Consider the following 13310-nt stretch of genomic DNA (forward strand, 5'->3'; position numbering starts at 1 on the left):
AATTTGATTGCGATATAGGTGGCAATGTTCTGATTATTCTAAGGTGCAGCAGAGTTGTGATCTTGCGGTCTGACCACATTCCTTATAATCTCTTGCAACACAAGAGAAGGTAGCTGCTGTTTACTTCTTCGCCTGCTGAATCCCATCATTCACGTTACCCATTGTGTAGCAGTGTACCTGTAATCCTCCAGCTCACAACTGACAAGGCAAAGAGTGGTGTAGAGAACAGGATTCAGGAGGGATTGCAACTACCTTCTCTCTTGCTACATCAGGACATTTAAAGCAGAGACCTGGGGACTCCAGTTGTTGCTGAACCCACATCGGGCCCAGCAAGCATGACCAGCTGACAAGGATGATTGGAGTTGTAGGTCAAAATATCTGGTGTCACATCCCTGATTTAAAGGAATGTGCCCAGTGTCCAGGTTACAATGTGGCAACTCTCAAGAGATGAACCAATTTTATACATGTCCATACTTAACCATACATAATGTAACTGGATCCATTTGGCTTATTGAATCTTTATCCTCAATTTGAACATACGGGGTTGATAAGCTTCTTCACCATATCTTTCCATTCTTTAGCTCTCAAATGTAAAGAAAATACAGGATTGTATGATAGCATGATTACAAGAAACTTTAGTCAAAATGCAGGGTGATCAAGCGCTCAACCAGTGATGGTGGCCTCATCTTAGACTTCCCATAGTCAAAAGAATGCAGTGTTTAGCCAGCATCAGCTCTCGAGCTTGGTGGAGTCCTGGAAAATGACTGATTCTTGCTAACAGTCCAAGATGGGGGAATAACAAAAACATTCTAAAAATGGGGATAAAAATCTATACTGTTCCTATTGTGTTAACACCAAAAGATCTTACAATTTAGCAACCACTTAAATCACTTTTGGTAGGCTAGCCATCACACGAGGGGCATGCAAACAGCCAGAGTTCATTGCATTTTGCTTTGTTTAGTGCTGCTGATAATTCCTGTAGCTGCTCATACCTTTCTCAAACAACTCAATGTTCAACCAAATAAAAAGGATACTGGACTGATGCTGGAAGAGCAGCAGGTATGTCTACACATTCAGCACACACCAATAAGGGAACACTCAGAAGATGTCATATTAAGGGATAATTTTTTAAAAAGAAGTTTTTCTGTGCAACATTGTCAATTTGAAGTCCCACTGAATCATGATGTCCCTTGACGTTTTTGTTGCTGATTTCGGATAACTTCCAACTGTTTTTTGCATTGCTGGTAGTACGTGGAAAGACTTTTATTTTCGTCTAAAAGCTTTTTATGCTCCTGTACCAGACGTGATGTATTTTGCTGGTCTTTTTCATCCTGGTCCAGTTCTGCTATTAGTTCTTGCCTAAATTAAATTTTGAAAAGTTAACATTAGAATCTCAAGAGAAATTGATACTCACATTTATCTACCAATATTGCTGTTTATTTAAAAAAAAGTCTGAAAGATTATCTGATATACTTCACAGAGGTTTGATACAGTGAGGGGGAAAAGTATTTGATCCCTTGCTAAATTTGCCCATTTGCCCTCTGACGAAGAAATGACCAGTCCATAATTTTAATGGTAGGTTTATTGTAGCTGTGAGAGACAGAATAACAACAGGAAAACCCCCAGAAACCCAGAAGACAAAAGTCAGAGATTGATGTGCATTATAATGAGTGAAATAAGTATCTGATCCCTTATCAAACCAGCCAGATGTCAGGCTACCTGGTATCTTCACTGTACGTAACGAACTGAGATTAGAAGCACCTGCTGTAAGGGAGAGTGGTCCTCAAAACACTGTGCTGACTGCCAGTAAGCTACCAAGTTAAATTCAAGGTGTTAGTAAAGGTAAAGGGACCCCTGGCCATTAGGTCCAGTCGCAGACGACTCTGGGGTTGTGGCGCTCATCTCGCTTTATTGGTCGAGGGAGCTGGCGTACAACTTCCGGGTCATGTGGCCAGGATGACTAAGCCGCTTCTGGCGAACCAGAGCAGCACACGAAAACACCATTTACCTTTACCGGAGCGGTACCTATTTATCTACTTGCACTTTTGACATGCTTTTGAACTGCTAGGTGGGCAGGAGGAGGGACTGAGCAACGGTAGCTCACCCCGTCGCGGGGATTCGAACCGCCGACCTTCTGATCAGCAAGCCCTAGGCTCTGTGGTTTATTAACCCACAGCACCACCTGTGTACTGGCGTATAAAACCCTATATGACACAAGTGCCACTAGTGGCTGTCTGGTTGGCAGTGACCTCTGACAGGGTCTTTTCAGTGGCAGTTCCCCATTTGTGGAATCTCCGACCTGGTGAGCTGCTTCTGTCTCCCTTGTTATTGACTTTAAGGAGACAATAAAAACATTTATATCCACCTAACTATTTGATGACTGAGATACTGTTCCTGGCAACCCTGAAATCACTGTTTTCAGTTGTGTGTTTTCAAATGTTTAATCATGTGTCCTGTCACCCTAGGCTCCTTTGGGAGGAAGGGTGGAATAGAAATCAAATTAATAATACTAATGTTCCAGAAGATTATTCGGCCTCATAGTCTCCAAGATTATTTAAGTATTGTCCTTTTTACACCATTCTCAAAATAGGTCACGTGCTATATTGAGATGAACTCTTGTTAAAATAGCAGAGGCAAGAGTCACGTAGACATTTTTTCACAACTGTCATTTCATTTAATTGATGAGATAAGCATTCAAAATACTTTTGGCCTCTAATTTTAGATGAGAAAATATTCTAGGCAGAGTTGCAGTGAACTAGTTCTCGGAGTTTTCTTCTGGGTCTTAAGAATCTACTTCGTTTAGAGAGTCTAGCTGCCCCACAGTGCTCTCTTATAGATGTACCTGTGAAGTAGAAATGGGAATACAGTGGTACCTTGGGTTACGTTACCTTCAGGTAACGTAATTTCGAGTTACGAATGCGGCAAACCCGGAAGTGTATACTTCCGGGTTTCACAGTGCGCGCATGCACAGAAGCGCTCTGCATGCTTCGCGCATGCACAGAAACGCTCTGCACAGAAACGTGGGCAGAAGTGGCGTCTCTGGATACTGACTTTTTGGGTTAAGTACGGACCCCCGGGGATGAATTAAGTTCGTATCCAGAGGGTCCACTGTACTGCCTTGCAACTACTCCAAATGATGCACCCTCAATGATGAAAGCTGGTAGGTGGAATGCTGAGCTATGGTCACAGGCCAGGGTATTGGGGAAGCAATTGGGAAAAGAAGAGGAGGAATGGGGTTTGACTCTGGAATTGCAGCAACTGTCTTGGGGGATGCTCCCATGATAGGAATGAGCCAGCCGTCACTCCTACAGCTCTAAGTTAGGAAAGACACAAATCATGGCACCAGCGTGTTATGAAATAGTTTTGATTATTTTTATGTATTGTTTTAGTTTATTTGTTTTGGCAGTTGTTTATTTTGTATTGTAGCAGTGAACTGCATTGTGATCCTGTATGAAGAATAATATATAAACAGGAATAAATAAATAGGTTGGGAGTCATGGGAATTTCCAAGGCCTTCCCAGACTTATCCTGTTCTGAGAAATGGGACTCTGTATCTCACTAGGAAGTAAAGAAGCATTACTCCATAGCTTGTTGCATGTGAAATACTTATAACTATCAGCCCAATCTGCCATTCTAAGCAAGTGAAGAAGATAGTTCTTGGGACATGATACAAAACAGGGCACCATACCTTTACACGTTCTACTTCTTGTTTCTGTAAACAAATTACAAATTCATCTAGAAACTCCTAGTATTATAAGTTAATCATAACCAGAATCATGCTTGAAAATAAGAAAATGCTGCAATTTTAGAAGCAATATAGGCTAGTAGGGGCTTTTTAATTTTAAAAAATGCAACACTGTGTAAATCTACACTTTTGTTTCACACAGGAACATATTTTACCACTTACTTTCTTTGCAACAGCAATGCAATTTCTGTCTGAACTTTCATATATTCTTGTGCCATTTTACAGTGCTGTTCAAACACAGCCATAGATTCTGAGTTTGGACATGGCTGTAAAGGCTGAAAATAAAATCAAACATGTTAAAAATGAATCAACTGTTATCTCAACACACAGCATGTCAAACCTTCTCTTTTTAATTTCAAGGGGACTAAACTATTTCCAGAAAACATCTTCGTGGACCTAGACAAACATGAAGTATACAAGAGTATTATTTTATAATCTGTAAAAGAAATACATGTGGGCAACTATTTAGCGATCATCATTACTGATGAAGTGTTTCAAGTGGCAGCCCACCCTGCTCTGGATGTCTACGTCATCCCTGGAATGGGTGACCATGCAGTTACCAATGTACTGCTACTTGGTACTTCTTCAGCACAGAGTGTGGGATAAGAGGCTAGTGTTGGCAAGCTGTAACTCTAACTTTCTGAGCTGGGTTGTCAGGGCAGCAGTTCATTGCATCAGATCAATTTATTCAGACATAAAGACCAGAGACTACATTTTGCATAGCTAGCTTTTGGCTAATCAAACCAATTTCAACAGTACCCTTTTTAATAAACAAACAAAAACAAAACTATTTTAAACATGCACATGCTAACTGACCCAAATTAGGCTTGACTCCTGCATGCACACCAGTATAATTACCCCATCCCACCCCCCAAAATGGCCAAAATATTGAAGATAGAGAATTGTATCATCTATTTTTTAATTTATTAATAGGTTGTGTATTGTATGTTTCTCTTTGTAAGAAGCCTGGAAAAGAGGTTTTGCCATTAAAGGTGGTCTAAACATATTAAGCAAAAACAGAAATCAAAGAATGATTTTACCTGCAATTGGTGATCTAATGTAAGATATGCCATTGGGATGGAGTTATCAGACCCATTGGTATCTGTTGGGGAAAAAAGATAGAAATTTTGAGTTTCAAGTGTGCAAAGTGACATCTATACATGTTGGAACTTCTCAAAGTCCCACACAGACATTGGTTTCATGAGGAAATAATAGAAGGTACTTTCACATGACTAAGTGCCACGTAGCACCTGTTATCTCTCTTTGCATGATGACTGCATTCATGGCTTGCTGACTATACTAACTGATCATGCAGTGAAGTATTTAATGAGCCACTATAACCACACAGAACTGTAAAGCTGTTGCAGTGTATTAATGTCAGATATTTATCCTGTACTTTAGTATCTATGTGCTTTCAAGTACCATATTTTCCGGCATATAAGACGACCCCCAACTTTTCCAGTTAAAATATAGAGTTTGAGATATACTTGACTGCAGATTCTCCATCCGGCGTATAAGACGACCCCTGTCTTTTGAGAAGATTTTTCTGGATTAAAAAGTAGTCTTATACGCCAGAATATACAGTAGTAATAATAATGGGTGCAGTGGAGAGATATTTATAAAAATAGTGCTTTTGTTGCTGTTACATCCTCGTATTCTTTTTTAAAGGAGCTTATATCTACATACAGCAGGTTTCTAGAGTCTTCCTCCAACTACGCCTGTTCAACTTCAAAACCACATAAAAATGTTTAAGAAGATTCCACCTAAACATTAGGAAGAACTTCCTGACAGTGAGAGCTGTTCGGCAGTGGAATTTGCTACCAAGGAGTGTGGTGGAGTCTCCTTCTTTGAAGGTCTTTAAGCAGAGGCTTGACAGCCATCTGTCAGGAATGCTTTGATGGTGTTTCCTGCTTGGCAGGGGGTTGGACTGGATGGCCCTTGTGGTCTCTTCCAACTCTATGATTCTATGTCACTTTTCCTCTCATCATACAATAATGTAAATGGACATTATGTTGTACTTGGTCTACTGAGTGGTTTTGGGGGGGGGGGTCAGCAAAATAGCAATCCAAATCTACCCCAAAATCAATCCAAATCTGTTTGCAAAAGGCATATAGATATTTCTATGCACCAGCCACTGACTTTTGCAACTTGATTTTAAAAGGCAAACATGTATAAACACCACTAAGCAGATAAAATTACCAAAGTTAATTAGAATTTTAAAATTATACAATTGAAAATTCAAGGCATGAGTGTAGTCCTTATTTTAAGGACTGTTACTAAGAGTTTTGCAATCATTGCTGTCACCAGCTAGTATTGATCCGCAAGGAGAAAAATCACACAATAGCCAGTTTAGCACTCCAGCTGAAATAGCAATATTGGGGTGATTAACTCCTTACACAAATCTCTGTACAAAGAGCAAAACAATACTACAGTTTCAGTACTGCCATCTCCATATGCATTGTATATGTAGGATTTTGTAATAGGACTCGCTTACAATGGCCCTCAGGAATCTACAAAATGCTGGCAATAGCATTTTTTTCATTCACATACAGAACTGCTCATGTGCATAAGTTTCCTTGTTCTCTTAAGTCAAGGCACACAGTGCATAGGCAATGAGGATTCTTCTGTTGTGAAAACAAGGTATTCTGTTATTCATAAAAGATACAATCCTTTCAGGTGCACAGCTGTGCGTGTGGCGTGCACAAACACTTTAGTCCAATGTGTGCAGCAGGGTAGCTGAATACAGCTCCCAGAAGCGTTCCCTACTCCAGCATCCTCCTAAAGGGAAAGAGTCCAGAACAGGGACCTTTTTGTAGTTAAATCTGCAGGGATGAGCAGAGTCTTTTCAACAATCCCATTATGATCTCTTCTTCCCAAAGAAGCTGGGCATCTTTGTTTTCGTTTTAGAAATGGTAAAGGGTTTTTCATTCCAGAAGGGGTGTGAATGTGTGTGTGTGTGGGGGGGAGACTGGGGACCAGGCTAAATTTTTTGTAATATGAACTGTTGGATTGCCAATCTGCTATGCTTTCTTCAGGATTTTAATTTTATTGTTTTGTATTTTGTTTAGTGGGCTTTTTATAGTTGTTTTATGCCATGTTGGAAGCTGCCCTGGGGACTCCCAGGGACAGGATATAAATTCCCCCAAATAAAACAACAGGTTGGTGTTTTTGGACCATGTGTGTATGTACACGTTTTGGAGGTGCTATTTATTATTTATGCAATTTATATGTTGCTTGATTGTAAACCCCCCCCCCAAAAAAAAACCCAAGGCACTTTTGCAGCAGTATGTGAACCACTGGTAAAAGTTGTTTCTCCAGGTTAGCTTGAAAAAAAAAACATTATGGAACAGTAATGTTTATAAATCATTTCTTTCCTAATATTGAGTATTCTTTATCACAAGAATTGGACATTTACTATCTAATAAGAAACAACAGTTTGATTACAGTACACTGTATACAAAATGTCCATTTCTACATTATTTTGCAATTGGGTGTAATAATGCTAGAAGTACAGGTGGAAGACAGGAGCGCCTGGCGTGCTCTGGTCCATGGGGTCACAAAGGGTTGGACACGACTAAACAACAACACAGGTGGTAATTGACTTTGCTGAGGTCAATGTAGTTATTAACACTAGAAGCACTGGGAATAAACTTGGGAGAGTCTGATGTAGGGCAAAATTCACAATCAAATAAGCCTGTCTTAAATGATGTACAATTTGTTTCTATGTTTTATAAAAGTAACTTACATACAGCATTGGAAGAACACATTTTGTAACAAAAATTTGACACACAGCACAATGTCCGACAGTCCTGCCTCTAGGTTTTTGCATAAATATTTAGCGGGTTCCTGTAAAATACAAATGATCGCCCACAATGGACCTGGCCCTCCCATGGCTCAGCACTACTGATAGAGAGCAAGCAAGTGAGCAGCTGACAGCAACAACTTTCTCTCCCTCTGTGATGCAGTTGAGTTTTTTAGATGATGCTGTGGCCTTTGGCTAGTGAAATACAAGTTTATGATGATGGTGGTGTGGATACAAGAGGCCAAATAAGGAGCTGTAGCCGCAGCCACAGCAACACACTCACTTGCCCTATGGTAGATGCCCAGCAGGGACTCACATTGACTTTGAACCTGAAGTTGATAAAGTTTAATACACACAAGCCTTGCGTGTAAATCACTACGCAAACACAATACTTCTCAAGAGCGAGTGTTGATACTTCCTCCCCAACCCAAACCCAAACTGAACTTTACCTGTAGAGTCATCAGGTGTCCATGGAAGACTGCGAGCTGGCTTTTCAGAGGTTGGTCCCGAGGTAGTGATCATTCTCACACTAGGACTAGATGATCTACTGTTGTTCCTGCTTTCCTGTACGAATACATTTTTATTAAAAAAAACCAAACCCAAATTATTATCTTAAGCACATTGCAATTTCACAATAACACTGTTGAAAATCTGAAATTTCTTGACTGCCAGATCAGTTAATTTTCGCAAACATTTGAGAGGTTTGCTTCCCCTCGAAATAAAGAAAACAATAATATAAAAAAACATGTGAAGTAGTCCACAAGTTTTGGGAGTCATTCTTCCATGATGTTTTTCTACATGTTTCATCAGAGCTCAGGGACTTTCTAGTGAAGGGGACAGGGGAATATACTGCTGTCAGAAAAGAGTAGAGCTAAAAAAGCAGCAATGCCTCTTCTCCAACCTACCTACCCACTTGATGCCAAAGGACACCATAATGCAGCAAAGGCTTAAAATCCCCCTTTCCCCATGCCATGATACTGATGTGGTTTGCAGCCCCTGCTGACTATTTAACTTCAAGAACAAAGGAAAAAACAATTGCATACCAGGGCTATGGATGTTTTAAATTTGGCTCTCAGAGGTTGGGTTCTACCCTTTTAAAATGTGGTGGTTTTGGGGGGGGGAGGGGGTATTGGGGCTGTTGTTTTTATTTTGATTATATATTTGTGGTTTTATATTCTGATTTTGTTCTGAGACCTCCGGGTATAGGGCGGTATATAAATTCAGTAAATAATAACAATAACAACAATAATAATAGTGTAACATCATGTAAATAAAAAGCAGGATCTGTTGGGAAAATAAATAGCACTATTCATCAACCAAATAAACATGGAATGATAGGCTGGGTTAAGTGAAAGGATTCTTGAGACAAGATTGCATCAGACACAATAACCCTGCTGAAAAATGCGAAGTTACAAGAACTGGCCGTAAAAGGCAATAAAGTTAGCAAAGACAAATTATTGTCATGGAAAACGAGGAGTGTTGCCCATCCTTTGGAATGTGTACACCTCTTACCTCTGCCCTGCTCCAGTCCAATCAAAACTTCTCTGTACATTTATGGATGGGCTTCTTAGAGCCCAAAGTAGGAAAGGTGCTAAGGTTAATAATAATAATAATAAACTTTATTACGGTCATAGACCAGCAAAAGGTGCTAAGGTTATCAATGGCTACACTACACCTCCGCTACACTTCCAAGATCAGAACCGGCATGACTCTGAATACTGGTTACTGAGAAACCACAGCAGAAGATGGCTAGAATGCTCAATAATGGAAACAAGATGCAAGACTAGATAGACCTTTGATCCAGTGGGACTCTTCTTCTAATAATACATGCATAGGTAATGTGTGGGCATTAATGCAAAGACTGATGGTTGTTTAAAATATACAGAGAATTTATTGAAGGACTAATGTTATTAAACACTTTGCATCAAGATTCTGGTTGGAGGATTGATTTAATCCCTGTTCTGTGCTGATACAAATACAGGTGGAGCACAAGTATTAATTATGAAGGCCATGCTCACAAGTTTCACCAAAAATTAAAATGAAAAGCACCTAGGCAGCATGCACGCTGCCATTACTAGTTTGACACTAACCATATTCAAAACAAATGAATGAATGTTACTTATGCTACTGACGTTTAAAGACTGTTGCCTGACATTCCATTAGCTCAGTTATAAAAATTAAAAACACAAAACGTAAAGAGTTTCATTTCCCCCCTTCCAATGATTTCACTCTAAGCCACTAAGGACATAGTGATGACATATTATGTCTTTGGTATGTGCATATGTACTCAGAAATGTAACCTCAAATGACAAAGTGAAACTATGGATATGTCAGTAGTTGTATTTTCCCTAAATGCAAGTTTGAGAGCTTTCAAATTCACATCAGTTTTGAAAAGTTTTACAGTGAAGCAATGAAGCTGAAGAATTCTAAGTTTTATAAATAAAGGTTTGTGCAGGCAAGAAATTGCTCTCAAATTTAGCCAAATATCAAGTAGTATAGTTTTTTAAAAATAATTAACAGCATTATATGCATAGTCAGCAATAAGCATTTTCAATGGGTAGCGTTAACAGAACCTGCAATCTTTTTAGGCATGTTAAGCGTCTTTAACACAGTACAGAGCTATGGTAGAGGTTCTTCAAAGCTGTACATCTCACTTTCACAATTTAGTGCTCTTCAAGTATTTAATAATTTTAATTTGGTGGTTTCAATTTGAAAAGAGTTGCTTACCCACATAAACATTTTTTTTAAAAAAGTAAAATAAAATAAAATTAGACAATCATTTAATGAACCAACTATAATCTTACCTGGTTGGAATCTGTTCCAGCAACACTAAGGTCTTGAATAGATCTGCGCCTCTGTTGTCCGTTGCCTGCTGATGAGAGAAAGGGGGGGGGGGGAAAGGAGCTGAAATGCACTCAAACAAAATAAGGGTGCGACTGTTGCAGAAAGAGCTTGGAATTTGTACAGATCCAGCGTGAGGGAGAGAAAGAGTGTGTTTGTATATGGGGAGGAGTGGGGGAGAGCAGAAAGACAGCTGCAAAGTTTTAAGAAGAAAAAAAAAACACCCTGCACACTGGCGTGTCAACAGAAAGCATATCCTAATACAATAACCACTCCTATCCCATGAATAGCTTCTGCACTTTCCTTCACCATCTTCTGTCACATGTGCTTTAACAGGCTTAGTGCTTGGGGGACTGGCACTGATGACGACATCTATTTCAAGGCGGTTACGTTATGGGGATTTCTAGAGCAAGGCTACTATGATAAGATGCTGCCAGTTTTCTCACTTCTTTGGATTAGTAAGCGAAATGAGTAATCAGCAGTACTGACCGGCAAATCGTAATTTTGCTCTCTCACAGGAAAGGCCAACCCAATTTCTATTCCAGTTATAATGCTGCTGTTTTGTTGCCAAGAATCAAATTATACTTATTTGTCCCGTTCTGGAAAAAGTAGCCTGCTTCTATGTGTTATATATATAAAATCATTTTGCACCTATTACAGAGCTGAATGCCATCAATGGTTTTTTTATTTTAAAAAATGGCTATATGCTTGCTATCTATCTATCTATCTATCTATCTATCTATCTATCTATCTATCTATCTATCTATCTCTACACACACACACACTTAATATCTGCAAGCCGATAAAATAACAAAAGATCACATTTTTTGAGTATGCAGCATTTCCGCAAGCATTTTGCTATTATAATGATCATTGTTTATGCTGCTTCTGGGATGAGAGATCAGTTGTCCAAAAGGAAACACCAACACATTGAAATTAACAGCTGACACAATACTTAGGATTCTTCAGTCTTTGAAGGTTGCATTACATAACATTTTTGTTTTAGAAAAACACAGACGAGCGGTAATGCAAGCAACCACTGCAACAATGAGAAGCACATGCATTCAGCGTCCTTCAATTGATCATTCTGTTTTACAAAATGCAGTTTGGCTTTATACGAGGCCTCAAGGTTGATTAAAGTGACCTTGGAACTTATTTCCAGTTTGAATGTGAACAGGGTAAAAAGGAAGAGAACAACCCAGTCTTCTGAATACTGTCTTGCTTAACATCTTGGGTTTCCCTTGAGTTACACACCACCAAAAGGAATATATATTTGGACAGCTTGTTACCCATTTCTCCCAAAGGATTTTGATTTAATAAATTCTTTTAAAAAATATAGAAAGGGAATCAGATACTTTAAAAGTTTTAGAACTTTAGAGCAAATTGAGATGGGATAATGCTCCCAGCCTTGATGCTGATATTGTGAGCAGCAAAGCGGTTCAGAATTTCTGCGCCACTTCTGAAAATATCAGTTACAGAGTACTGGCACACACAAGTGCTCGACTTCCAGGTCAACGACACAAACTTCACAAGAACTGCCTAAGTGGTCTGTGATCTGCTCCTTAGAAAGCGTGCAGCAGCCTGTCATTAAGAAAATGATCATTAGGAGTTTACATTGGGAAGCCCAACTTGAGATATATTTTTTTTTAAAAAAAGCAGTCGCTCATTAAAAGATTTATGCAGTTGGTCACAGACTCTAGCAACTTAGCATGGACTTCAAGATGATCCACTCATGACTGATGTAACAATTATGTCCACATTTCATTCAACAGCTCTGTTCTAAAATTAGCTTAACTGAAATAAACTTGTAAAAAATATCTGGAATTCCCATTCTCCTTTCAGATTAGCAACATTTGTGAATCTAAAGAACCCAGCACATGTGCTGCTGAAACATTATATCATGGCCACCAAAAAGTTAAAATAATCAGGGTGGGGTAGAATTAAAATGCATTTATATATTTATATTCAAGAAGGTTGTGCTCTGTAGCACTGACACCAAACTGCTTTAAATGAGAAACCTCCAGATTAGCAGCATGAGATTTAAAGCAAGCTGTTAGGCTAAGGCATTTTCATTGCAGTTAAGTAGTGCTGGCATAGGGCAAGCAGCTCAAGCACAGCCAAACAAGCAGGAAATCGATAAATACTTGTTGCTCCTGGATCAATATCAGCTTAGGGGTCCAGCCATAAAAACACAAGCTTCCAGCATGGAAATCTGTTAGCTCCGGTTATAAACTCTACCCTTGAACACAACTCAGAAACTTCAACTGGTCCAAAATGCAGCAGCCACATTATATGCCTTTAGAATGCATATAACCCATTCTAAAACAGCTACATTGGTTGCCAGTTCATTTCCAGGCCCAATTCACGGTGCTCACATTACTGTTTAAAACCCCCAAATGATTAGGCCCAAATATTTGACAGAACGTCTCCTTTCCTATAGACCCACTTGGGTATTAAAATAAGCAGGTCTTGATATTTCTGCCACTGTCAGAAGTCCTGGTGGTACCCCCAGGAGGGCATTTTCTGTGGCACCCAAGGCATGTCTGCCACCTTCACTATACAGCTTTTAGTGAATGCTGAAAAGACACCTCTTTACACTGGCCTTTAACACCTTAGATGCGTGTTTCAGGACTCCTGTGACTGCAATCTTATTTAGGTGTTTTTAACACTGAATTTTAAATTGTTATAAAACACACTGCTGGTGAAGAGCAGGCAATAAATTTAATAAATATTACTACTACTACTACTTTTAGAAGTAACTCTTTATGAACTGAAAACAATGCTGTTAAACCTCAAGAGAATATCCTACTGCAAGGAGTGCCATTCAAGTGATTATGTAATTTGGGGGTAAAAGGTAAAGAGAAGCCATTGAAAAGAACCATAACTTTAAGACCCTAAATTTTAATGAAAGGTAAAAAAAAA

General features: G+C 39.2%; 1 protein-coding gene across 6 annotated transcripts in view; it reads right to left on the bottom strand.

Moving 5' to 3' along the window:
* Window positions 1-438: 438 nt before the first annotated feature.
* Window positions 439-13310, bottom strand: part of MAP3K7 (mitogen-activated protein kinase kinase kinase 7) — a 35129-nt gene continuing 22257 nt past the window's right edge. For 4 of the 6 annotated variants that reach the window (XM_033143440.1, XM_033143439.1, XM_033143442.1 and 1 more), the window contains 5 exons: window positions 10352-10419; window positions 7997-8111; window positions 4786-4847; window positions 3908-4020; window positions 439-1359 (listed from right to left, as the gene is read on the bottom strand). In XM_033143440.1, coding sequence (XP_032999331.1) covers window positions 1179-1359; window positions 3908-4020; window positions 4786-4847; window positions 7997-8111; window positions 10352-10419 — 539 coding nt within the window. In that variant the 3' untranslated portion in view covers window positions 439-1178. The remainder of the gene's footprint in view (window positions 1360-3907; window positions 4021-4785; window positions 4848-7996; window positions 8112-10351; window positions 10420-13310) is intronic. The other 2 variants (XM_033143441.1, XM_033143443.1) reach the window with 1 other exon arrangement.

The sequence above is a fragment of the Lacerta agilis genome, chromosome 3, assembly GCF_009819535.1.
Source record: "Lacerta agilis isolate rLacAgi1 chromosome 3, rLacAgi1.pri, whole genome shotgun sequence".
Taxonomy (NCBI): Eukaryota; Metazoa; Chordata; class Lepidosauria; order Squamata; family Lacertidae; genus Lacerta; species Lacerta agilis.